General features: G+C 47.8%; 2 protein-coding genes across 7 annotated transcripts; both read left to right on the plus strand.

Annotated features, from left to right (window-relative positions):
* The first annotated feature begins 667 nt into the window (after window positions 1-667).
* RNPS1 (RNA binding protein with serine rich domain 1) lies at window positions 668-10507 on the plus strand. Of its 6 annotated transcripts, none has more exons than XM_045820798.1 (8): window positions 668-810; window positions 3777-3964; window positions 4205-4360; window positions 5008-5199; window positions 5513-5615; window positions 5857-6010; window positions 9053-9194; window positions 9653-10507. In XM_045820798.1, the coding sequence occupies exons 2-8, from the start codon at window positions 3894-3896 to the stop codon at window positions 9750-9752; spliced, it is 918 nt and encodes a 305-aa protein (XP_045676754.1). In that variant the 5' UTR covers window positions 668-810; window positions 3777-3893; the 3' UTR covers window positions 9753-10507. The 6 variants fall into 6 exon arrangements, with proteins under 6 accessions (XP_045676754.1, XP_045676759.1, XP_045676756.1 ...); XM_045820800.1 differs by lacking the exon at window positions 668-810 and adding an exon at window positions 857-876; XM_045820799.1 differs by lacking the exon at window positions 668-810 and adding an exon at window positions 939-1201.
* A 1156-nt stretch (window positions 10508-11663) lies between these two features.
* On the plus strand, window positions 11664-25291 carry ECI1 (enoyl-CoA delta isomerase 1). The gene is made up of 7 exons (XM_045820706.1): window positions 11664-11800; window positions 11892-12005; window positions 19069-19196; window positions 22376-22522; window positions 23113-23234; window positions 23333-23511; window positions 24778-25291. Exons 1-7 carry the CDS (start codon window positions 11749-11751, stop codon window positions 24942-24944), a joined length of 909 nt encoding a protein of 302 aa, XP_045676662.1. The 5' UTR covers window positions 11664-11748; the 3' UTR covers window positions 24945-25291.
* Window positions 25292-25433: the final 142 nt, after the last annotated feature.

A 25433-nucleotide genomic window follows, 5' to 3' on the forward strand; every position in this document is an offset into this window, starting at 1 on the left:
GGTGGGGGGAGGAATGAAGCCTCGGCCTGTATGTTGTACTTCTTCAATGTCCCCCGCCTCTCACCAGCACCGCTGAACTCCACCTTCCTAGCCCCAGCTTGCAAGCTTCCCTTCACTTCTTCCAAGGAGCCTCTGCGCCTTTGCATCTGCTGTTCCCTCGGCCGGCGCGTCCTTCCACTCTGTTCTCAACTGCATTCACCTCCTCAGAAACGCCTTTTCTTCTGCACCTGACTTCCACCTTGCCTTTCGCCCTCCGTTCTGGACGCAATGCCTCCTGTCTTGTGCACTCCGCCAGTGCAGGAGCCGCATCATCTATCTACACGGTCAACACCCACACCACGCGCGATTTTTTAAAATCCTCACCGGAGGTTAAGGTCATTGATTCTAGAGAGAGGAAAGGAGGAAGGGAGGAGGGAAATGGGAGGGAGGGAGTGAGAGGGCGGCGAAGGGAGAGTGAGAAGTCCTGGGCTGCGTTAACCCCATCGGCGCCGGCCCATCATCTGCCCATGTGGCGCGGCCCTCTGACCCTAACAAGCATTTTATCTGTAGGCCCCACGAAGCGTGTAGCCAGCCCGGGGCGGCCCAAGACACCACTCCAGGGAGGGTGACAGAGGAAGTACCACCGCCAAGGCGTTCCACAAACGGCCCTGGCCTTTTAACACTCTGAGCGCTCGTGCCCATTGGCTAAAGCGCTTGCGTCATCGCTGCTCGCCGAACGGCGGCGTCTTCCCGCTCCCTAATCCTGACGACTGAGCAGCGCCGACCTCAGCGGCTGAGGAGAGCGGGAGGAGGTCGCGGTGGCGGGAAGATGTAAGTGAGGGAATCCGACACCATCCGAGCTTCGGGGGGCGCACTACGGAATCGGCTGGGCGCATGGTAGGGCTGGCGCGCTCTCTGGCCCCGCGGTGAGGACAGCGGCCTGGTTGCGCAGCGCGGGAACTGAGAAGAAAGAGTGTGGCCCGGGGTGGGCAGAGTGGGAGGATCCGAGGCCGCGGCCCGGAAGTAGTCGGGGCTGCGGCGGGCGGAAGGGCGGCCTCGCTTCGCCCGCTCTGCGGCAGGCCCAGCTAGGCCCGCGGAACTTGGAACAGCCGTGAGCGCGGCCCCTTCCTTCAGGACCCTCTCACCGGGCTGGAGACCCAGGCCTGCAACCCTGGGCCCTGCCCTGGAAGCGCTCGCGGTCCGGCGCCTGGACTGAGGAGTTGTGAGTGGACGGGGACGACGAGGTTGCGTGCGGGGCCTGTGCCCCTGTGGGTGCAGAATTGCTTTGTGGGATACCCTGGAAGACCGACTAATCCTCTCCTCGGGGCCATTAATTCAAAACATTAACTTCACGAACGTTTACCGGGCTCCTATGTGCCGTTCTCGGTGCTAGCTAGCCCTTGGGTATACGACCACTGAGAAATGGAGTTCAGTTTGACGGGTTACCCGAGAAGGGAAGGGTAAAGGCGAGGAGAGACTTGGCTTTTTCTATCTTTGTTATTTTTGCATGAATTTTTGCCTAAAATGTACTTTTAAATGGGGAAGGTGCTCTGAAGATTTGAGCTGAACGCCATCTACTCGAGATTTAACTAATTGTTTTCTCCTCTCTCTGGCTGTTGGACGCGCACTTTCCGGAGGATGGGGGAGGTAACCAAAGTCCTGTGCTGTTACCTGAACTTGTGTGAGCAGAGAACCTCAACCTTTGCTTTTTAGCATTTGGCCACACCCAACAAAGTGTTTGTTTATTCTGTGACTTTTAATTTTTAGTGTTGAAGAATAACTGTTGGTACTTCTTTTCACAAAGTACACTCAGGTAGATCTTTAGAACTGGGATGGGGTCCAGGAATCTGCACTCTAGGTCAATAAGGTAGCCATTGGCCACATCCTGCTATTTAACACTTGAAATACACCTAGCCCAAATTTGAGGTGTTTGAAAGACTCAGTGGGGTGGAGGTAAATATTTTACTCATCAGTTTTATGCTGATTGTTGAAAAGGTAATACTTGGGATGTAATGTGTTAAATACATTACTAAAAGTTAACTTCGCTGTTAACTTCTACTTTCTGTAATGTGGCTACTAGAAAATTTTAGGATATGTTTGGAGCTGGGACTCTGAATTGGGCAGTGTTGCTCCTGGTGATCCTGATGGGGGCTGTCGAGAGACCTCATTTGAGCATTCCAGAATAGATGGATGACTGGGTACAAGAGTATATGGGAAAAAAATCTCTAAACGTGGAGAAACAGCCTTTTCTTGTAACACGAGCACACATTTACTGAGCGTTAACTAGGTGCCAAGTCTTTCATGGGTTAATTTGATTGGTGTCCTTGATAACCATGAGGGATAGGAACTATAACTGTCACCATAGTACTGGTGAGAAATTGAGGTTCAGAAAGGTTAAGTGGCTTATCAAAGGTCACATAGCAAAGCTAACTCCCGCATACTGACTCCACAGTTCTTAACCATGATCAGTGGTTGTCCAAGGATGCTAAACTTATCCAGTATTGCCAGCTCGGTGTTTATAATAACCTTGTTTTAAGGCAAAACATCTTAAAGGTTTTACAGCCCTGGAAAACAGGAGCATAGGTGATATTCTGCTCTCTTCCATTCTGATTTGATTGTCCAGGGCCAAGCAGTATTTCTTGAGCCGGGACATTATTTGCCTTTTGCATACCTGCACACACATGGAAACGATCTCAATTGGTATGCTGTGTCCAAGTTACTTACAGGCTATCAGAAAAGGTGGAATACAGGTAGTTAAGACTAACAGCTTGAGATCTTTGCTTACAATTCAAGCAAATTGTATAAAATCTCACTGAAATTACTGAGGCAGCAGTCCCCAGGAAACAGGGCACATAATGAATTAGTAGTTTGTTCTTGAGTAATATTTTCTAATGACTACTTACTGAGCACATGCTGCAGTCCAAGCACTTTGCTAAACCGTTACCTGCAGTATCTCATCCAATTCCAGTGTCTACTTCCCACCCTATCCCCCAGCATTTTATTTTTGAAAGAATATAAAAATACGGAAAAGGTGAAGGAATTGTACAGTGAATACTCACATTACTACCACCTAGATTTTATAAGTCACATTTCTGCTTTATCTTGTATGTAGCCCCACCCATCAATCTTATTTTTCCTTGTATTTCAGAGTAATTTGAATGTTTTGGTATACTTCCCCATAACACTGCCATATGCATATCATTAACTAAAGTCCAGTATTTAAGGAAATGACTACTTTTTAATATATTTTGCTGCTTTTAAAATGTTCATATGAGATATTTTTATCTGTTTATGGTCGGGTAGTAAACATTTGATGCTGGTACCAGTCACTTTTAAAGTAGTTTTTGCTTCTTGTCACATATTGTCAAAGTATCATATTAGGAAATTACAGCAGTAAAACAAGATTTAAACCTATCAGGACAGCCACATTTATTTTGGTTTTTCTCTGTTCTGCATGCACGTGCTGCTGTAGTATTTCTAAGGGACCATAGAGGGCTCAGCATCGTATTTATAAGTGAAAAATGGGTACTATGCCACCCGTAAAATACCAGTGACAAGCACCACCATCATTTCCTTAAGAAAAAGACAAGCTGAGGTGACGAGTCTACTGTGTGTCCTGTGGAGACGGTATCCTCCCTGAGGAAGTGGTGAAGATCCCTAAGTGTTCCTGGCTTTGTGGATGCTCACTCGCTGCTGTGACCCTTGTCGCCATCTTATCTGCTCAGCTTTTGCATATAAAGTAGCTTTGTTGCCTTGCCAATTTGTTCATTCTTTAAATCTTTTTATCTTGTTATTAGGCTGCACTTTGGCGTAAATTGCAATCGATTAGGGATCGTTTCTCAGACTCAAGTTAGAAGTGAGAGTTCAGATAAGTGAGGCCACCATTGCTGCTTTGAACACCTCAGAAGGGGAGAATGGATTTATCAGGAGTGAAAAAGAAGAGCTTGCTAGGAGTCAAAGAAAATAATAAAAAGTCCAGCACTAGGTAATCCTGTCAGATTCTTCTAGTGCTATTTTGGGGGTGCTTGTTGCTAGGGACCCTCAGAAAGGGGAAGATTGGAAATGTCTTACGTTCTACAGTGAAAGTATCCCAAGCCACAGATCATTTTGCTCTGTAATGGTCTGGGATCACTGTAGCTACTTGAATCCCCTTTTTTGAGTTGTGCTATTGTTTCAGGGTTCAGTCAAAGGGGCATGTGATCTCATACTCTTCCTTACCGTCCAGGGCTCCTTCTCCTTCCAAACGCAAAGACCGCTCTGATGAGAAGTCCAAGGATCGCTCTAAAGATAAAGGGGTCACCAAGGAGTCGAGCGAGAAGGATCGTGGCAGGGATAAAACTCGCAAGAGGCGCAGCGCTTCCAGTGGTAGCAGCAGCACCAGGTGGGGCTGGCAGGATAGAGTGTTGAGAGGCCTCACGTCCCTTTTGCAGAGCCCAGAAAGTGCTCTGTCGTCTTAATTATGTAAGAAGGAAACACTCTCAGATTGTTAATCAGGATTCTAATTGCGGCAGACTGGTTTGGGTTTGCTGTGGTTATATTATAGAAGCTGGTGTTTGTGTTGTTTTCTTTCTTTGAGATGTTGAGGAATGGGACATCTTGGGGTATATTTTTCTCTAAAATACTTTTTATTCAGAATTGTATTTGGATTGCCCTAGCCCAGAACTTGTTTGTTCTTCCATTGAAAACCAGTCTCAATCAGTCAGTCAGTAGTCACCTTTCAAGCTGAGTTGGTGGCTCTGACTTGCCAGGCTCCTCTCTACCTTTCTGTAGGCAGTGCTTCTGTGTCTGTAGGAAGCAGCTCATTCTTCCTTTCCTGTCACTGCATGATGCGAGTGCTGTTTTCCTTCCTCACCTAGAGCTTTGGCTTGAGGGTGTGGTGGTAAATGTTTCCCCACTGAAGCAAGTAGTGCCGCTCGGAAATACGAGGACAGCTGTTTTCTCTTGGGAGCATGTGCAAGCTTGTCTGTGCTGTGAAGAAATGCTGCTCCCACTGGTTGTTGTCTGTGACCCCTTCCATCTCACCCCCAGGTCTCGGTCCAGCTCTACCTCCAGCTCGGGCTCCAGCACCAGCACTGGCTCGAGCAGCGGCTCTAGCTCCTCGTCTGCATCAAGCCGCTCGGGAAGTTCAAGCACATCCCGTAGCTCCAGCTCCAGCAGCTCCTCTGGCTCTCCAAGTCCTTCTCGGCGCAGACATGACAATAGGCGGCGTTCCCGCTCCAAGTAAGTTCCCCTCCAGCACTGCTTCTCACCAAAACTTGTGAATTATCTGTGAACTTCAGTTTACAAACTGGTTTCCATAAAGTTGCTGTAGTTATTATAAAAGTAGGCCAAAAAAAGGAATCTCTCTGTCCCAATAGTATTTCTGAGTCAGGGATGATATGCATAAAGCAGTAGGAAAGGCTTCCTTATAGAAAACTCATATTCACAGTTAATATCCCCACTTAAAAAAATGAATCAACTAACTTGACAGAAATTAATTGGTTTTGGTGTGTGTGTGTGGTTTTTTTTGTTTTGTTTTGTTTCTAACTATCAGATCCAAACCACCCAAAAGAGATGAAAAGGAAAGGAAAAGGCGGAGCCCTTCTCCTAAACCCACCAAAGTACACATCGGGAGACTTACCAGGAATGTGACCAAGGTGAGGAGTCCCAGATCTCTCCAGGGAACCAAGTGATGGTGTCTTTGGATGTAGCTTTTTGGAGGACTTACTTGATGATGCATGATTCGAGTAGTGCACTGATTAATTCCTTTTAATGAAGTACACGTGTGTCTAGGAGATTTACCCCCAAATGCCAAAGTTGTAGTTATGTGGTGAATTCTCTTTGACTCTTACAAGTGACTGGTGCTTAAGCATAAGAGTGACCCTTCTTTTTCTTTAGGATCACATCATGGAGATATTCTCCACCTATGGGAAAATTAAAATGATTGACATGCCTGTAGAAAGAATGCACCCCCATCTATCTAAAGGCTACGCGTATGTGGAGTTTGAGAATCCAGATGAAGCCGAGAAGGCACTGAAGCACATGGATGGAGGTGGGTGGCCCTGCCAGCACTCCTCTATACTCCCTTTGTCCCCTCTCCAAGACCAGGTACCAACCACATGTCAGGACGCTTTTTTAAAAGATTTTATTTCTTTTTATTTTTAGAGGAGAAAGAAGAAAGAAACGTCAATGTGTGATTGCCTCTCGTGCGCCCCCCTACTAGGGACCTGGCCCACACAAAGGCATGTGCCCTGACTTGGAATTGAACCAGTGATCTCTTGCTTCTCAGCCCAGAATTCAGTCCACTGAGTCACACCAGCCAGACATGTAGCAACCTTTAGAATGGATTTCCAACCTGGCTACACATCAAAATCTCCTTGAGGCTGATTCAGGATTATAATTATTCAGTGGTGTGTTTACCAAAAACACGTTTTATGGAACATTTATTTATTTATTTATTTTTAATTCAGCCCTGGCTGGGGTGGCTCAGGGGATTGAGTGCCAGCCTGTCAGGAGTTGCTGGTTCTATTCCTGGTCAGGGCACATGCCTGGGTTGTAGCCTGGGCCCTAGCTGGGAGCATGTGGGAGGCAGCCAATTGATGTATCTCCCACACATTGTTGTTTCTCTCCCTACTTTCTCCCTCCCTTCCTCTCTCTAAAAATAAGTAAAATCCTTTTAAAAAAAATTCTTGGGAAAAAATTCAGTAGATACGAATATATTAGCATATTAAGAATTTTCAGCCCTAGCTGGTGTGGCTCAGTAAATTGAGCATGGGCCTGTGAACGAACTAATTGGTCGCCAGTTGGATTCCTGGTTGGGGTACATGCCTGGGTTGCAGGCCAGGTCCCTGGTTTTAGGGGTGTGTGAGAGGCAACCACACACTGATGTTTCTCCCTCTTTTCCTCCTTTCCTTCCCCTCTCTCTAAAAATAAATAATTTTTTTTTAAGAATTTTCAATCTGTTTAAAGTTTTTAAGGATCGAATTTTTTTAACAGGATATTATGAATATAATGGAGCCATTTGGCTTTTATATGGGAATGTTTCCTTTAATCCTCTCTGAGAGTCAGTTTCTGTTTTTGCTGACATTTTAGCATTTTTAGGATTCCTTTGCTGAATTCACAAATTTTACCCGTTTCCTAAAAGCTGCTTATGGTGACATTTGTAGCTGTTTAGTATTGGGCAGAATGGTTTGAGTGTTTGTGAATGGTTTCAGGTGGTGATTTATTTATTTTTTTTCCATATTGTAAGCAGTATTTTACATAGTTATTCTTTTAATTTTTATTGACTATTTTAGAAATTATGCATTCATTTGGTGTGTGTTTTTTTTTTAATTGATTTGAGAGGAACATCAGTTCTATTTATGCATTCATTGGTTGCTTGTATTCTTTAATAGTTACTTTAATTTTATGTATTTTAGAGAGAGAAACATTACTTATGCAATCATTGGTTTTTGTTTTTTGTTGTTTTTTTTGTTTTGTTTTGTTTTTATCAATTTGTGAGAAACATTGATTTATTCTACTTATTTATGCATTCATTGGTTGTGGGGATCAAACCCACAACCTCAGCAAATCAGGACAATGCTCAAACCCAGTGAACCCGGCCAGGGCCAGATGGCCAATATTTGTTTTGTCTTTAAGTCAGTATTTGAAGGAACATGTAAGTTGTTCTTGCCCCAGCTCACTGCTGCTGTAGTCCAGGCACCTGGGGCCAAGAGCCAGGACTGCCCACAGCACTGTGTGGACTGCCAGGCTGATTAGGGAGGAAAATTTGAGCACCCCAGAACCTCAGCATCTTCGAAGGCCTCATTATACGCTTGATAAATAGCCTAACAGTATATAGTTGCCCTTGGGCCTTGGTAGAATTTAGATACTACAAAATTTTCCTTAATATTTAGCTAACTCTGTTTTAATCTATTAATATCCATCTGAACTGTTTTGGGGAAGTTTAGGATAAACTCCAGTTCATCACTGTGAAACACATCAGCTTTTGGCTTTGTTGAATCACATTTTTTTATTAGGAGTAGAGATCATCAATCATGTTTGACAGAGTCTGAGCACTTGCTAAAAATTTAGAAGACTTGGACACATTCCAGGTGTACCCAATTATAAACATTCCACATTTTCTTGAGATTCTGGTGGGCTTGTGTGTGTCCCCATATTGTGCTATGCACCATCAAATGGAGCAAGTCCACATTATCTCCAGAGGGAAAATAAAAAGGCCTGGCCTTTACTGGCAGCTGGCCGGAAGGTGGATTCATCTCTGTTGTTTTATAACTGGTGCCATGAGTTCCCTAACTGGGGTGGGCTTTGGCAGTGATCCAGGGTCAGCTTCGGCTACAGATATTTTGGCCTTTTGAGTCTCTTCTGAACACGTGCCCTCATGTCTCAGTTATCCCTTCAGTAAGTACCTTTGAAATTTCCTTGAACATAGGAGCTAAAAAGATCAAAGAGCCCTCTGCTCTTTGGGGAAACACAGGGGGCTGTGCTTGGTCCCCAGAGCAGTCCCTAGGCTAAAGTTGGCACATATGCTTCCCTGGGGTTCCTGGGTCTGCGTCTCAGTTTTCTTTGGTCTTGTTTCACTGAAGTCCTGCAGGCTTCTCTGGCCTTCTTCCTGAGCTCTCTCTGGGACACTTTTCCAGAGACAAACTCATAAGATAAACTTGACATCTCATGAACCTCATCTCATTTTGTCCACCCATCCTTGAGATGTTCTGCCTCCTAAACTCCGCATCTCAGGAGATCATGGCTTATCCAAGATCTGGTGCTGATCATCTTCCCTTCCCCACCCCCTACCCGATCCGTCACCTAGTTCTGCTGATTTGACATCCCATCCCTTGAGATGGGTTTTACCCTATCTTTGTTCTTGTGAACCCCTCTCTAATGGGTCTCCCTGCTCTTGCCTGTTTCCTTCCCATTATTCTTGAGAAGGAAGCTTAAGTGTTAGTGCCACAGTCCAGCTCAGGGCTAGGGCACAAATCTTCCCCTCACCTTAGCAGACACTAACGCGTTCTTTGGGTGTTGACTTGGATGGCACTTTCTCTGAGAGGCAATCCCAGTGCATCAAGGTTGAGGTGACTTGATCTTTTTTCAACAGGACAAATTGATGGCCAGGAAATCACTGCCACCGCTGTGCTGGCCCCCTGGCCTAGGCCACCCCCCAGGCGATTCAGCCCTCCCAGGAGAATGCTGCCACCACCTCCCATGTGGCGCCGGTCTCCCCCACGGATGAGGAGAAGGTGAGTCAGTTTGGAGTCTCACAGGGGGCTTGCTGATTGGGGCTAGTTTGGGTTTGTTTTATTTACAACACAATGTGACAGTGATGGCTTTGGGATCTTAATTCAGCCCCACGTGCTCTCATGCGCACGCATGCCATGATGGCAGTGTTGGCATGGGGAGGCCTTCAGAGTTCATGTTCATTACAGTTGGGGAAAGGAAGAGAAAGGCAACTGCTGGAGTGGGGGACCAGCAGAAGGTGTGGCCCTGCTGGTTGTAGCAGAACTCCAGAATATCAGTTTCTTTTTCAAGGGTTCTATGTCAGTCCCATCCAAAGGGAGCTACCCTGACAGAGTGCTGAACCAGGAAACTACAGAATTGTTCTAGGAAGAAGCCAGCCTTAACCCTGTGATCCATGATGTAGAGCTGCTTCCATGGCATGTGCTTCAGTGTCTGATGTATTTTTTTCCTCTTCCCACAGGTCACGCTCCCCACGGCGCAGGTCCCCCGTGCGTCGGCGATCCCGCTCCCCCGGCCGGCGCCGCCACCGGAGCCGCTCCAGCTCCAATTCCTCCCGATAAGCAAGCCACTGAAGCTCTGCCCCATAACTTATATCCCATCCAATTCAGTTCTGTCACTTTTCTAGCCGAAGGAGAGTCAGTAGGAAACAAATTCTCACTCAGGGGCAGGCTTCAAAGGCAGCATTGAGACGTTTTCCTCTGAAGGCCAAGTTCAGCTGCAGAACTGTTATTGGGTTGGGGTTGTGCCTATGAAGATGCCCTCCAGTTTCCTGGCTAGAAAGTTCCCATGTTTCCAGTCCCTGAGAGTCAGTTCAGTGGCTAAGCCAGCAGGAACAAGCAGGATTCCAGCTGGCAGTATCACCCCAGGCTGGGAGCACAATTTTTCATTCCGCTGATGACCCAGGGTCAGTCTGGTAGCCTGAGGATCCTTTAGGAAAGGGCATGCTTTTGTGCAGCTGCCATTCCTATTGACCTGGCTCTGCTCGAGTCTTGACCTCTAGGGTCACACAACCCATTAGTTGCTGTAAATGGTTCTGTTCTCATACACTCATGTACTGATACACTCACACCCCACATCTCCTTTCTCTGAAATTGGTGAGCAAGTTGAAAACTGACTCTGTAGGGTCATTGTACCCCACCTCCACCTTCTTTGTAGTGGTCTTTGGGGTTACCTTGGGAACATGTACATTGCTTTTTTGGCTTTTATTGTACAGTCAGTACTATAAATTTTCTGTTTTGAGTTTTTTTGTAACTTTGTAGCATTTTGTTGTGTAGAGTAAAAGAATTGTGTTGAATAAACCTAGGATTAGAATGCAGAGTGTGGGCTCACTGCCTCCTTCCTATCCATTGGCCTTAAAGATAGCTATTGTGCGGGAACTAACATATGGCTGCCTGAGAGCTGAGTTTTTGTTTCATTTTCAAAGTCACACCTCCAAAATCAACCAAGAGACCACCAAGTGTTGGGTTGCTCCTGCATATAGACAAATAGAAGAAAGATGTTTTATCACCTTTATTTTTCCTCCTTAAAATTTGGTTTGTTGCATGAGGAAGACTTGGAAACACTTAGGGTGTTAAAAGTTGAATTTGTCTAACATTGTGCTTGGTGGTACTGTGCCCAGTGTTCAAAACAAAGACCAGGTGCACCCTGGCTGGTGTGGCTCAGTGGATTGAGTACCAGCTTGCAAACCAAAGGATCACTGGTTCAATTCCCAGTCAGGGCACATGCCTGGGTTGTAGGCCAGGTCCCCAGTAGGGGGCATGCAAAAGGCAACCACATACTGCTCTTTCTCTCCCTTTATCTCTTGCCCTCTCTAAAAATAAAAAATATTTTAAACAAAAAGACCTTGTGCTTTCAGGCAATACAAAGACTGCCTATGCCTCCACCTCATTCCCTCTGTCCGGGTGGGTGACCACCTTTATTTGTTTCTATCTTTTCAGTGTTTCTCCTTTCCCTTGAGGTAGCAACTGTGGTCATGTCCGTAGTGACTGCCTTTTGCCATCTGCAGCAAGTGTGCTGATGCACGGGGCTTTCGGGGAAGGCTGATACTCTGTTTAGTCACCTAGCTATGCTGGGCCCCATACCTGTCATTCAACTACCAGCCTCAATTTATTTTCCCACCACAGGCAGGAGGAAGAGCTCACACTTGCAGCACCTAGCCCCCATCTGCATTTCCTCTATAGTATCCTTTTCATTAGGGATGGCAGAATTTGAGAAATAGCAAAAAAAAAAAAGGCATGGAAAGCTTGCCAACCTGTGGGCGCTGCTGTGGGTGAAGGGATGAAGTGCGAGTCTGTCCTGGGCAGGCTGCCCACTGCCATGCCTTACTACCCTTCACCTCGCAGCCCCAGTGTCCTCCGCGAAGTCCATTGCACTTGGTAAGCTCCGACCTCCAGGAGGAGTGGCCTGAGAATTTGCACCCCGATTGACCTCGTGGGAGGTGGGGCGGGACCTTGGCCAACAAGCCCAGCTAATACTGAGGCAGGGGGCGTGGCCACCTACCCCCGCCCCTACAAGGAGGCCGCACCCTAGCGCGGCACCGGAACGGGTCTGGTCAAGATGGCGCTGATGGCTGGAATGCGCGTCCCGGCGCGAGCTGTGTTCCGCCCTTGTGCGTGACCTCAGGCGGGCGGACTGGGTGGGGGCACTCTGGGGGTGAGCAAGGGTAGCGAACTAAGGGACCCCATGCTGCCGTTTCTCAGGGACCTGGCTCCCGGGTCGGGCCTTCGGGCGGACAGAGGCGGCGGCCAGAGGTGGTGTAGGCGCACGAAGCTTTGGAAGTCAGCGGGTGCTGGTGGAACCTGACCCGGCCGCCGGTAAGCATACCCCCTGGCCTCGCCCTCTGGAGCACTGGCCTCCCACACACCGAGCCTCGCCCCCTACGTGAATCCGGAACGGATTCAGAGGTTCAGCGAAGGTGCCGCCACCTGGCCAGTCAGAATTACCAAACATCCTGAGCTCACCTGTGCCCACTGCCTTGGACTAGGAAAGGCGAAATTAAATAATGCCCCGTGGTACTGGCAACAGAGCGCGTTCTGTAATGCAGTAAGTTGTATTATTTGTTCTTCCCTAGACCTGGAATCCAGCCTCATGTAAAAGCTATTTTGCGTTTCCAAAGACCACGAGAAAAAGTTTTAAAAGTCAGTTTCTGTTGCTTTGACTGGTGTGGCTCAGGTGGTTGGGCATGGGACTTGCAAAGCGAAAGATCTCGAGTACTATTCCCGATCAGGTCACATGCCGGGGCCGCCCGTTAGGTCTCCTGCTAGAGCGCGTGGCAGTGTCAACTGATTGCTGTTTCTCTCTGTCCCTCCTTCCCTTTCCCTGTCTCTAAAGAAATAAAATCTTTAAAGTCAGTTTCTGTTGAGTTCAGAACTTAATGGTCATCAATCTAGGTGTTAGTTTAAATGGGTTTTCCCACCAGTTCATTATAAAGATAAAAATGTTTGTTCAACCCTGGCTGGTGTAGTTCAGTGGACTGAGCGTAGGCCTGCGAACCATAGGGTGGAGGTTCGATTTCCAGTCAGGGCAAGTGCCTGGGTTGTTGCTCGGGGGTCTCTGGCCAGCAGTGACCACGGAACGCTGTGGATGGCTCGATGATAAACACGCGAGAAAAAACATGCACAGAGACAAACTAGTTTCTGTGGGGAAGTAGGGACGAAATGGCTACCCCCCCTAGTGGGGAGCGCGCCGATTTACCATCCATACCTGCTTTTATTGGGCTCATTTTGCATAATAATTCAGGTAAAATACAGTACTCATTAGGGGAAAGTAAGGAACTATAGAAAACAAAGAACTCTGCCAGTCTATTTTGAGTTGGGGTCAAAAAGCTGTAAGACTTTGAGAAACAAACTAACTTCCTCCTTGGACCCCTCTCATTCAACTGAGAGCATTCTAAACAAAGAAGGTTTCACAGTAATTTACATGTCCTTTCTTGGCCTGATCACCCCGGGGAATCCGCCCTTTTCAGCACAAAGCTGCACCACCCTGTCATTGTTTCAGGCTTAGGTGGAGCAAGGGAACTAAGGCAACCGGGAGACAAGGAGGTTTTCTCCCAGACGCTGAGAACTCAGGCTATGTCAAAGCCGAGGAGAAAGGGTCCATCACCCCCTTTTGCTGCAGCCCCCCCAAGTCCTTCTTTTGGGGGGCCTCCCAAAGTGATCGTGCCTGTCTCAGGTCATTCCCCCGTGGGGAATCTTACCCGTCTTTGGCTAACCGACCAAGCTTTTTGGGGTTCAGTTATGAATAAAGCAGCAGAAGCAGCATTCCTGCCAGGGAGATAAGCTTTTGTCTCCTTGCTGGCTTACGGTTCTACACATTGATGTTTCTCTCCCTCTCTTTCTCCCTTTTACCCCTCTCTCTAGAAATAAATAAATAAAATAAAAAATCAACCAACAAATGCATAAATAAGTAGAACAACAAATAGATGTTTCTCTTCTCCCTCTCTAAAATCAATAAATTTTAAAAAATGTTTTAATGGTAAATTTTATGTTATACAAGTAAGTTTTAAAAAGTATCATTGAGACAATTTTTTTACCAAAGTGCTTTCCCACCCTGCCACAGAAGAACTCGCTAGCTTCGTTGGCTTGGTCAAGTTGGTCAAGAAAGTCAAGTTTGGGGTCAGAAAGCCAGATCTGGTTCTGTCCTCACTGTCAGACCCAGTTAGTGTTCAGGAATCTTGATGCCTGAGTGAAGTAACAGAGTAAAAGTACTTTAAAAATGTTTCTTATGTAAATGCTGTTAGTGAAGCTGATTTTAGATTTCATTCAACTAACATTTATTTTAGTACTCATCGTGTGCCAGGGGTGTTGTTACTTAGCTCCGATAACTGATTACTTACTGTTAACCTCAGACACTGATTGCCTCCAGTTCCACATTCCTGCAATTCCTTTTTGTTGACTCATGGTAGCCTTCAGGCTCTTAACCTTTCCCCCAGTGTCCCCAATTCTGCCCCTCCAGGCTCCACTGAAATCCAAGGTCACTTCTTAAACTTCCTTCCAAACTTCTGGAAGATTCTTTTTTTAGATTTTATGTACTTATTTTTAGAGAGAGGAGAAGGGAGGGAGAGAAACATCAATATGTGAGATACATGAATCAGTTGCTTCTCATGCTCAACCCACTGAGCAAACCACCCAGGGCCCTGTGTTTGTTTCTACCTAATACAGGGCCCTGTATTAGGTAGAGCTGCTTGTCTCCCAGATTAGGTAGAGTGACCTGATGTAGTAGGTGTCCTGTAGGGTCCAGTGGCACAGCCAAGCTAGGTGTCCAAGACGTGCCCACCATGTGGGCTGTGTATTCCCTCCTGTTGTAGTTGAGCCTTGATCATTGTTGGCACATCCACGGTCAGCCACTGACGGTGTTCTGTCCAGGGTTGTACAGCATAAGCTGCAAAGAGATCTGCAGATGGCTGCTACTTGTACAGCGCTTGGAGGTGCCCAGGTGAGACTAAACTGTGAACCAAGGCCAGCTGCTGCTAGTGTTAGGCCTGGGGCTACTTAGCAAGATGTACAGGACTTGGTCAAGACAGATGCTACTTGTTTGAGAGAATTTAAGAAAATCAGAAGCATGGACCAAGAACAGCCATTCATATGGAAAAGCCCCTGGAAACAGCTTGGGTGGGCTCAATTGTTGGGTGGGGCAGGACCTCAGGGCATCAAGTGGGTGGACAAACAGTGTAAGTCAGGTTAATGGAGTCTCAGATATTGACCCTGCATGTAAGCTTTTTGGCCCTATTGAGGGAGAGCTCAGAAAAGGAAAAAAGGCCTCTGCCAGCACATTTGTCTAGGAAAATGCCACCCCCCAGCACTTGCTCCGATGCTGAACAATTCAGTTCGTCCCCTTATGTTTCTGATGCCTTTCAGTTGCTGCTCCCACGCCAGAGCTCAGGGAGTGAGTCCAAGTAAGTCTGTGCTTGAGCCCTTTAAGAGGAACTGTCGGAGACTCCAATAATACCTGTTTTCCATGGCCTCCATCCCAACTGGTTTTTACAGCCAGAAGTTGTAGGGACTTCTCTTCCTGGGCTGGGGAGCCTAGTTTGGGGCTAGGATCCCCTGCTCCTGAGATTTCCTTCCTTATTTTTATCTGCCACATATGGGTGGAGGACCAGTCCCTCCTACTAGTCTCAATTTGGTTTCCTCTTTAATTCTGTAGTTGGTTTCTACTTTAAATCTGTAGTTCTAAGACTCTCATTCAGCTTGATTTCTGATAGTTCTGAATGATGGTTGTTTTATAGTTTAGTTGTAATTTTGATGTGGTGTGCAAGGAGGCAAGCTGTGTTTACTTATGCTTTCATCTTAACCCAAAGTCTCTACCCAAACTTCTGGAAGTTTTGATTGCTTTTTATGTGTACATGTACGTACCTGTAGCCAGGTAATAATTACTTCTTCCTCCTAAATTAAAGGCCTCAAAATAGCCCATCGCCTTCAGGACTTAGTTTTCCTAGAGAATGTTGTTTTGTTTTTTAGTATATTTTATTAATTATGTTATTACCGTTGCCCCAATTTTACCCCCCTTTGCTCCCCTCCACCTGGTACCTTCTTTCCTTTCAGCAGTGCCCCCTTAACTCATGCCCATCAGTCATGCATATAAGTTCTTTGGCTTCTCCATTTCCTATACTATTCTTAACCTCCCCCCATCTATTTTGTACCTACCATTTATGCTTTTTAATTCCTGCACCTCTTCCCCCATCCTCCCCCTTCCCTCTCCCAGCTGATAACCAATGGTTCTGTTCCTGTTCTGTTTGCTTACTTTGTTGGGTTTTGTTGTTGTTGTTGTTGTTGTTGTTGTTGTTGTTTTATTCAGTTGTGGATAGTTTTGAATTTATTGCCTTTTTAATGTTCATAGTTTTGATTATCTTCTTTTTCTTAAATAAGTTCTGTTAACATTTCCTATAATAATGGCTTGGTGAGGATGAACTCCTTTTCTTTATGTTGTCTGGGAAACACTTTATCTGCCCTTCCACTCTAAGTGATAGCTTTGCTCGATAGAGGAATCTAGGTTGTAGGACCTTGCTTTTCATCACTTTGAATACTTCTTGCCAGTCCCTTCTTGCCTGTAAAGTTTCTTTTGAGAAATCAGTTGATACTCTTATGGGCACTCCTTTGTAGGTGTAACTCTCTTGCTTTTCTCTTGTTGCTTTTAAGATTCTCTTGAACCTTTGGCATTTTAATTATGATGCATCTTGGTGGGGTCCTCTTTGGGTCCATCTTGTTTGGGACTCTCTGCTTTCTGGACTTGTATGTCTGTTTCCTTCACCAAATTAGGGAAGTTTCCTTTCATTATTTTTTCAAATGGATTTCCAATTCCTTGCTCTTCCTCTTCTTCTGGCACCCCTATGGTTTGGATATTGGCATGTTTGGAGATGTCCCAGAGTCGTCTTATACTATCCTCAGGGTTTTGTTTGTTTGTTTGTTTTTGTTTTGTTTTTGAATTCTTGTTTCTTCTTTCTGTTCTGGTTGAATGTTTATTTCTTCCTTATGTTCGAAATCATTGATTTGAATCCTGGCTTCCTTCCCTTCACTGTTGGTTCCCTGTATATTTTTCTTTATTTCACTTAGTATAACTAACCTTCATTTCTTCCTTTCCATTGTCGCTGTACTCAATGAGTTCTTAGAGCACCCTAATCAGGAGTGTTTTAAACTCAGCATCTGACAGGTTGCTTATCTCCCTTTAATTTAGTTCTTTTTCTGGGGTTTTGTTCTGTTCTTTCATTTGGGCCATATTTCTTTGTCTCCTTGATTTGGCAGCCTCCCTGTGTTTGTTTCTGTGTATTCGGTAGAGCTCCTTTGACTTCCTGTAAAAGGCACCTATAAATTGTGTGCGGTGGAGCCTTAGATAATCGTCAGGGTAGGGCAACCACTTCACCGCTTTGTGCTCTGTGGGGGGAGGGCTCAGAAAGGGGACTGTGCCTGCCTTCTGGGGGTTTGCCCAGCACTCACCCCATTTCCAGTCACTTCACCACTCTCTGTGCCACTGACGCCTTTCCATCTGCTGCCTTGGTGTTAAATCCCAGAGTGTGTGGGTTTGCATATGTTTTGAGACCATGCACGTCCTTAAGTGGAGTTTCCTGAAAATCCAGCAGTTTCTTCCACCACCCCAACCCCCACTGTTTTGTTTTTTTTTTTTTTTTTTCAGTCAGAAGTTCTGGTGATTTATCTTCCAGGCACTGGAACCCTGGGATGTGCAGTCTGGCCTGGGGCTGGAATTGCTGGCTCCCGTGGAACCCCTCCTGATTTTTGCCCACCACATGTGAATGTGGGACCACCTATGCCTATTCTGCCACTGCTGCTGCCGCCTCTCCATGTCTCTTCCTCTCCTACCCATGTGGATGAATGTGGCTTCTTTAAATCCTTGATTGTCAGACTTCCATACAGTTCGATTTTCTCATAGTTCTGGGTGTCATTTGTTCTGAGATTTAGTTGTAATTCTCTTTGTGGTTGCAAAAGGAGGTGAAGCATGTCTACCTACGCCTCCATCTTGGCCATAATTTTTTCCTAGAAAATGGTTTGTGTTGACAGTCCAGAGATTTCCAGGGTCCTGACCAGGGAAATGCACCCTAAATGCATAGTGACTTATCTGGAGTCCTTGGACTCTGCCCTGACCAAGCAGTGAAAACGGATTGCCCCAGCTGGCCCAGGCCAGCAGCTTCACTGTCAACAAGGGCAGGCCCTGTCCCTCCTGCTTTCCCTGCTGCTGGCGTAAGGAGTGAATGGGAACATCCAACACCCCTCTCCCAATATTTGTCTCCTCGGTCTTTCTTTTTCTCACCCTCACCTGAGGACATTTTCATTGCTTTTTATAGAGAGAGGAAGGCAGAGAGAGAAACATTGATCTTTTGCCTCCCAAACATGCCCCAACCAGGGACCAAACCCACAAGCTAGGTATGTGCCCTGACTGGGAATCAAACCCAAAACCTTTCAGCTGTTGGGATGACATTCCAACAACTGAGCCAGTGTGGCCAGGACCTCCTCAATCCTCAAACAAGCAAGAACTAGAGTACCTCACTGGATCCCTCCTTGCAGGAATCTCAGAGTTGGCTCACTTACTCCTCAAGAAACTAAGGCCATTTCTTACTCCCATGCAGGTGATGGGCTTGTGTCTGAGAGAAAAAGAAGAAAAATTTGTACATGAATGTTCACAGTATTATTCACAGTAGCCAAGAGGTGGAACCAACACAAGTGTTCCCCAGCACGTAAATGCGCAGACACAGTGCAGTGTACAGCAGGGTATTACTCTACCTTAAAAAGCAGCAAGGCAGCCCTGGCCAATGTGGCTTGGTAGGGCATTGCCCCGCAAAGCAAAAGATCACTGGTTCGATTCCTGCTCAAGGGCACACCCCTGGGTTGTGAGTTTGGTCTCTGGTTGGAGCGTGTGCAAGAAGCAGCCAGTCAGTGTTTCTCTCCCCTTCTCTTTCCCTCCCTTCCTCTCTCTCTAAAAATAAATAATTAAAATTAAAAAAAAAAAACAAAAAGGTAATGAGGCATTGATATATGTTACAACATGGGTGGACTTTTTTTAATTCCCACCCGAGAATATATTCATTGATTCCAGAAAGGAAGGGAAAGAGAAAAACATCAATGTGAGAGAAACATTGATTAGTTGCCTCCTGTACACGCCCTGACCAGAGATCAAACCCACATCCTAGGTATGTGCTTTGACTAAGAATCGAACCACAACCTTTTGATGTATGGGACAGTGCTCCGACCAACCGAGCCACGTGGCCAGTGCCTGGGTTGTTCGCTTTTAAATGGTTAATTTATGTTATGCAAATCTCACCTCAGCTGAAAAAACCATGTGACTTCCCATGGCCAGATTGAGGGTACAGAGGGCCTGGGGTCACTTTCCCAATCCTGGGCATGAACTTTCTCTTCATTTTCACACTAGGGATCGCCGTGATGAAGTTGAAGAATCCCCCAGTGAACAGCCTCAGCCTAGAGTTGCTGACGGAGCTAGTCATCAACCTGGAGAAGCTGGAGAATGACAAAACCTTCCGAGGCATCATCTTAACTTCAGTGAGTGCTCGTTAGCACCCCAAGGTCCCGAGTCCCCTGATCAAAGTATGAACCTGTGACCAGATCAAAATCCACACTCGGAGACCATGTGCTGGTCACATGTGGTGGAATAACTAGGCAGCCCTGGATGCAGATGTCCTCAAGAGACTTTTAGGGTTTGTGGTCCTGCACAGGTGACATTTTTGCAGGGGCAGCCTTGATTCATGAAGGACAGACTCAGTACAAACTGGGCAGTAGGTTCCTGGGGTGCCTTCCTTGGGTGGTCCTCAGAGCCTGGGCTGGTTTTAAAACCCAGACCCTCAGGACTGGGGGCCTCGTGTTCCTGCCCCCTCCAGTGGGCATCAGGCCTACCTGCTCTGCCAGGCACCACAGGTGCCAGGAGAGGGCACAGATAAGACCAAGCTGGGGAGATGAAGTGTGAACCCAACATAATAGGCCTTTTGTTGCATTAGAAAGAGCACTAGGGTCACCTTTCAATTTAGGAGCCACAGACTGCATGAGTGTCCCCCAAAGCTAAATGCCACCACATGGCAGAGACCATTGGGGATGTCATCCTGCCGTCAGTAAAGGTGCAGGAAGCAGACCACCAGCCTCTTTCAGCCAAGATTTAGAGCATCCACTGTGGGAATGCGTCTGCTTTCTCATCCCTCAGGTTGTCTCAGGGGCAGCCTGGCGTTGCCACAGCTCTGAATAGCCTGGCTGCTTCTGACCTGGGGCAACGCAGCACTGTGCCAGAGACAAAGAGCAGCAGGGGACTCCCAGGCACGGGCCAATGCGTACACCTGGTAGGTCTTGTAGGAGAGGGAGTATTCCATGTTTCTCCAAGGGTGGGGCTGATAACTCATGGGTGCAGATTGTCGAGGGCTTGGGGACAGAACCCCAGGGAACTTTTTGACAATCATAGCAACACTTCCTGGAGATGCTAAAATTGCCTTGTGGCCTAGGTGCCTGTGGCACTGGGTGCTGCACAGCAAAGGTTCCTGCTGCCTCCAGGCCTCAAAGTCACATGGCCCCGGAGGAAGAGAGCCAGCATGTGCCCCTCTAAAACCCATATTCTTCCCACTACAGTGTGGTCTCCCCCCAGTCGTACCAGTGTCGTGTTCTGTACTGAGCGCCTACTGTGTGTGTAGTGCAAGGCCTGTCCAGTGGGTCCTCTGCAGGTGAGTGTGGAAGAATACCATTAGCATTGCGTGACCACCATCACAAAGCACACGGATGGGGTGGTGTAAATGACAGGAATATACTCTTGTAGTTCTGGAGGCCAAAAGGTCAAACCAAGGTCTCGACAGGGCTGACTCCTGCCGGCCCCAGGGGAGAACCCTCCTGGCCTCCTCCAGTTCTGGGGGGCTTGTGCTGCTCCACAGTGTCTCCAGCACTCCACCCTCCTTTATCGTCACAAACGTCTGCCCTGGGTCTCTGCGTCCAAGTGTCCTTCTCCTTAGAATGACACCAGTCCTGGGATGTAGGGGTCCCCTACCCCCGTATGACTTCATCTTGATCACATCTGCAAAGACCCTATTCTGAATAAGGTCACATTCGCAGATCCTGGGAGTGAGGACTTGACCTTGTCTTCTTCAGGGACACAGTTTGGCCCACTAAAAACATGTTGCTGAATCACAGAAACAGGCCACTCCACACCCCTTCTAGTTTGTCTCACAGAGATCACCCCAGTTAGGACCGAGCCATTTATTCTCTCATGTCCTGAATATAATGCTTTGCCTTTGAGTTCCTGAAGCAGAACCACAGGCAAGTGCTGTAATCCTGCCCAACATCTGTGCTGATCAAATGCACTGGATCCTGGGCTGGGGAGGGCCCAGGGGATTATGGCGGGAAAGGGCGGAGAAGCTAAACGTCAAGTCCTGCCCTGTCCCTGAAGCAAGAGCAACTCTGTCCCTGCTGCCATCCCTGCGCCACAGTCGGGCTGGTTTCCAGGTCCCTGTTTGGCCCATGAGGAATGGTGGACTAGGTGTAACAATTGCATGTCTTTCTCTGTTCGGTCTTTTTTAAGTTACAGGAGTGGAGCACATTCCATGGAAACAAGAGGTCAGCCTCCAAGCACTGTGCACACAAGCGTATGTGCAGCTCCTTGCACGCAGCTGCTTGTATAGCTTATATAAAGATGTAGGGGACACAGAGTGTGACCATCCCATACTTTATTTATCTGCCTGCTTCTCACAGATACTCGGTGGTTGTCATTCTCACTGGCAGTATGGTAGCCATTGTCAGTTCTAGCTAGTGAGAGGATGATCACACCGGCCTCAGGTGCCTCAGCCCCCAGCCCTGGGGGGCTCCTTTGCTCAGAGGTGCTGTGACCACATGGGAACCCCAGGGGCCAGTGTTTTCAAGTGAAGACTGCTGATCTGCTCCTCCCTGTCTGTGTTCTTGGCCAACAGTCCTTTGAACACCCAGAACTGAATGCCTACTGCTAGAAAGCCCTGCCATGCTGGCAGCCCTTTAGTCTAGCCTGTCACTCCTCTTCTGTTTGCTCCCCCATCCCAGCCTTGGCAGCTGTCTCAGGACCTGGGGCCTCCGCACCGGACACATGAGCCTTCAGGATCATTCCCCAGGCTTCTGTCTCACACTTGCAACTCAGAGGAGCGGTTTTGCTTCCCTCCCTCTCTCTCTCTCTCTCTCTCGAGAATTTTATTTTTAGAGAGAGGTAAAGGGAGGGAGAAACACAGGGAGAGAAACGTTAATGTGAGAGAAGAACATCGGTCGCTTGCTTCTTTTACATGCCCTGACTGGGGATTGAACCAGTGACTTTTTGCTTTGCGGGATGACGCCCAACTGAGCCGCACCAACCAGGGCAAGGTCTGTCTTGACTGGTCAGTGCCCCTTTCCCGATCAGACAGAAGCACCTCCCTGTCTGTATCTGAGTTTCCTGCCTGGGATGCCACATAGGTGTGCATGGAGCCCACAGGAGTACCTCATCCTGCCTGCCTGTTTTGCCTATTTCGGTTTGAACTTGAAAAGGGAAGAGCACCCCAGCACGTAAAAGGAACTGAGTCTGAGGGAGGTTGATGCCGAGTCCTGGAGCCCCAGCTCAGTGCTCTTGGGGGCAGCATCCTGCCACCCTGAGCATGACCTCAGCCTTGCTGCCCCTTGAGCACCTCTGCCTTAAGGGCACGTTGCCCTGGAAGGTAGACTCTGATGGGGCCCTGGCTCCCTCACTCATCCAGGACTGTCCCGGGGTCTTCTCAGCTGGCCTGGACCTGACGGAAATGTGCGGGAAGAACCCCGCACACTATGCTGAGTACTGGAAGGCCATGCAGGAGCTGTGGTTGCGGCTGTACCTGTCGAACCTGGTGCTGATTGCTGCCATCAATGTGAGTGTCTCCACTCCCAAGTGGTCGTGCTGACTGTTTAGAAGCTGTGGGGGTGGGGAGGAGAGTGCAGATGTGGCCCTGACCTCAGGAAGCCCTCAGAGGGAAAGGGTGTCTTGGGGAGACCCTTAGACATGCACAGGTGAGCATGCCATTACAGATCACTGTGACGTGGTAACAGACAGGTGGGGGCCTCAGGCGTCAGCTCACTCACAGGTAGGGGCAGGGCCCAGGATCCAAGGGCCCATAGTTAACTTGGCCCAGTGACAGGGCTATACAGAGAGCAAGAATGGGGAATTGGATCCACATTTTGAAAATGTCACTTTGGCCTGACCTGGGGAAGGCAGGGACAGGTTGCTGAGGCAAGGTGCCGGAGCTAAGGCTCAGGAACTGGTGTGCCCTGAAGAGATGCAGTGACAACCTAAGAAAGGTGCAGGGAGGGCGGAGCCTGTTGGCAGGGAGGGGCAGTGGGGCTAGGTCACTCAGAGCTCACTCCTGCCATCAGGCCATTCCTCGGAACCCTTGCTCTCTGGAGTACTGTCGGGACCAGCACTAGCAGCCCCCAAAGGCTAGTGGTCTTACTTTCCCCGCAGGGAGCCAGCCCTGCCGGAGGCTGCCTGATCTCCCTTACCTGTGACTACCGGGTGCTGGCCGACAACCCCAAATATGTCATTGGGCTGAATGAGACCCTGCTGGGCATCGTTGCCCCTTTCTGGTAAGGCCAGGGACTGCACCCATACTCCACTTGGCCCAGGGATGAGCCAACCCACCTGGAAGCCCCCAGCCCCAGGTGAGTGGATGTTTGCATTCCAGGTTCCAAGATACCCTTATGAACACCATTGGGCACCGTGCCTCAGAGCACGCTCTGCAGCTGGGGAGTCTCTTCCCGCCGGCAGAGGCCCTTCAGGTGGGCATGGTGGACAAGGTGGTGCCTGAGGACCAGGTGCAGAGCACAGCACTGTCAGTGATGGCCCAGTGGTTGTCCATTCCAGGTGAGGAGCACAGGGAGGGACAGCCGCTCTGGGTAGTGGTGGGCGAGCAAAGCCTCCTTCCCTCCTCTGGGACCAGAACGTTCTGTAAAAATGCACTGTACAAGCTGAGAACATGCGCACTGAGTGTGCTGGGGACTGCTTAAAACAACAGGAATGCATTCTCTCAGTGTGGAGACCAGAAGTCCAAAATCAAGTTGTAGGTAGGGCCAAGCTCACTCTAGAGACTCTGGAGGAGGCTCATTTCTGCCTCTCCCACTTTCTGGTGGCTCCAGGCCTCCTTTGGCTTGTCGTCTCATCTCTGATTTCATTTCACATGGTCTCCTTCATCTCAGATCTCCTCCTTTCTCCTACATGGACACTTGTCATTAGATTTGGGGCCCACCCTGAATCCAGGGTGACCTCATTTTAATTATATCTGCCGAGACCCTCTTCCAAATAAGGCCACATGCACTGGTTCTAGGAGGTGGTTAAGATTTTCACATACCTTTTTGGGATACACTGTTCAACCCACTACACAGACCACTGGAAACAGCCTACATGTCTGTGTATAGAAATAGGGGTGACTATATAGAGACGTGGATCAGCAGAGCATCTATGAAAAGCCAGGTGGATTTCTGGCTTTGTAGTTACACGGTCTCTGCCACAACCATGGCAGGAAGGCAGCCACAGAGTACGTGAACTAACGAGTGCGTCAGTGTTCTGATAAAACATCACACATCACAACATGTTATCCTTTTTTCAATTTTTTATTCAACTAAACTGTATAAAAATGTAAAAAGCATTCTCAGCTCATGGACCATGGGATGACCAAATACCATGCAGCCATTTATTATAAGAGGATATTGAGTGACTTGGAAAATATTCTTGATAATACAGTTGAGTGAAAATGACAGGTTAAAAAGGCAGTCCTTACAGTATTAATTTGAAAGAAAGAAAGTGGGCACCCTGGCTGGTGTGGCTCAGTGGATTGAGCTCGGGCCTGCGAACCAAATGGTCGCTGGTTGATTCCCAGTCAGGGCACATGAGAGATAACCACACATTGATGTTTCTCTCCCTCTCCCCTTCCCCTCTGAAAATAAATTTTTTAAAATTATCTTTAAAAAAACTAAAAATCAGTAGGCAGTGAGAAGTAGGTGATTTTCATTTTCTTCTCTTTGCTTATTTGTATCTTCTAAGTTTTCTCCCAGCAATTCTGTTTGGGGATGTTGAGGATGATGCCACTGTCCCAGAGTGTGGGTTTTCACACGTGGGCCCCTTTTTCTTTAGACCATGCTCGACAGCTGACCAAGAACATGATGCGAAAGCCCACAGCAGACCGCTTGGTGAAACAACGTGACTCGGACATCCAGAACTTTGTCAGCTTTATCTCCAGAGACTCTATCCAGAAGTCCCTGCAGGTGTACCTAGGAAAGCTCAGAGAAAAGAAAGGCTAACAGCTAGGCTGCCGACACAGGGTTTAGCCATCTGCACCCTTCTGGAGGGGCCCCTCTGGTCCCAAAAGGTTTTACTTTAAACAGGCTATTTCCTAATTTCAAAATCCTTTCAGCTCTTTGATTTGCTGGTCTTCCCAGGAGGCCCTGTTTCTTGTAGCCAGGGTCCCAAGGATCCCTCCACATGTGAGTGCCTTTACTGCCTGGCCGGTGGGCAGAATGGGATTGGCAGGCAGCTTCTGGATTTGGGAATTATGAACTGGCAGGTGGACCCAATCTGAGCTTTGGGAGGTTACCACTGAGTGTCTCCTTTCCCAAAGAACTGTGAATAAAGTCCTTGGGTCACCCCATTCCTGGCCCCATGCTACCTGGTTGCTGACGGTCATGGGCCCTGCTGGTCCACACAAGACCCCTCTGCACTCACCCCCATTAGGGAAAAACACTTTGGCCACCACATCTATTCATTCAGATGGAGTTGTGACAATTTAGAGA

This window comes from Phyllostomus hastatus, unplaced genomic scaffold, assembly GCF_019186645.2.
Source record: "Phyllostomus hastatus isolate PE091 unplaced genomic scaffold, TTU_PhHast_1.1 phas_scaffold_442, whole genome shotgun sequence".
In the NCBI taxonomy this organism is placed as follows: domain Eukaryota; kingdom Metazoa; phylum Chordata; class Mammalia; order Chiroptera; family Phyllostomidae; genus Phyllostomus; species Phyllostomus hastatus.

Excerpts from the sequence above, each read along its gene's own strand:
- RNPS1 (XM_045820798.1), top strand. The coding sequence starts at position 3,894 with ATGGATTTATCAGGAGTGAAAAAGAAGAGCTTGCTAGGAGTCAAAGAA. Across the intron at positions 6,011-9,052 it reads ACTGAAGCACATGGATGGAG|GACAAATTGATGGCCAGGAA; the intron begins GTGGGTGGCCCT and ends TTTTTTCAACAG. Across the intron at positions 9,195-9,652 it reads CCCCCACGGATGAGGAGAAG|GTCACGCTCCCCACGGCGCA; the intron begins GTGAGTCAGTTT and ends CTCTTCCCACAG.
- ECI1 (XM_045820706.1), top strand. The coding sequence starts at position 11,749 with ATGGCGCTGATGGCTGGAATGCGCGTCCCGGCGCGAGCTGTGTTCCGC. Across the intron at positions 11,801-11,891 it reads GCGAGCTGTGTTCCGCCCTT|GGACCTGGCTCCCGGGTCGG; the intron begins GTGCGTGACCTC and ends GCCGTTTCTCAG. Across the intron at positions 22,523-23,112 it reads TGCTGATTGCTGCCATCAAT|GGAGCCAGCCCTGCCGGAGG; the intron begins GTGAGTGTCTCC and ends CTTTCCCCGCAG.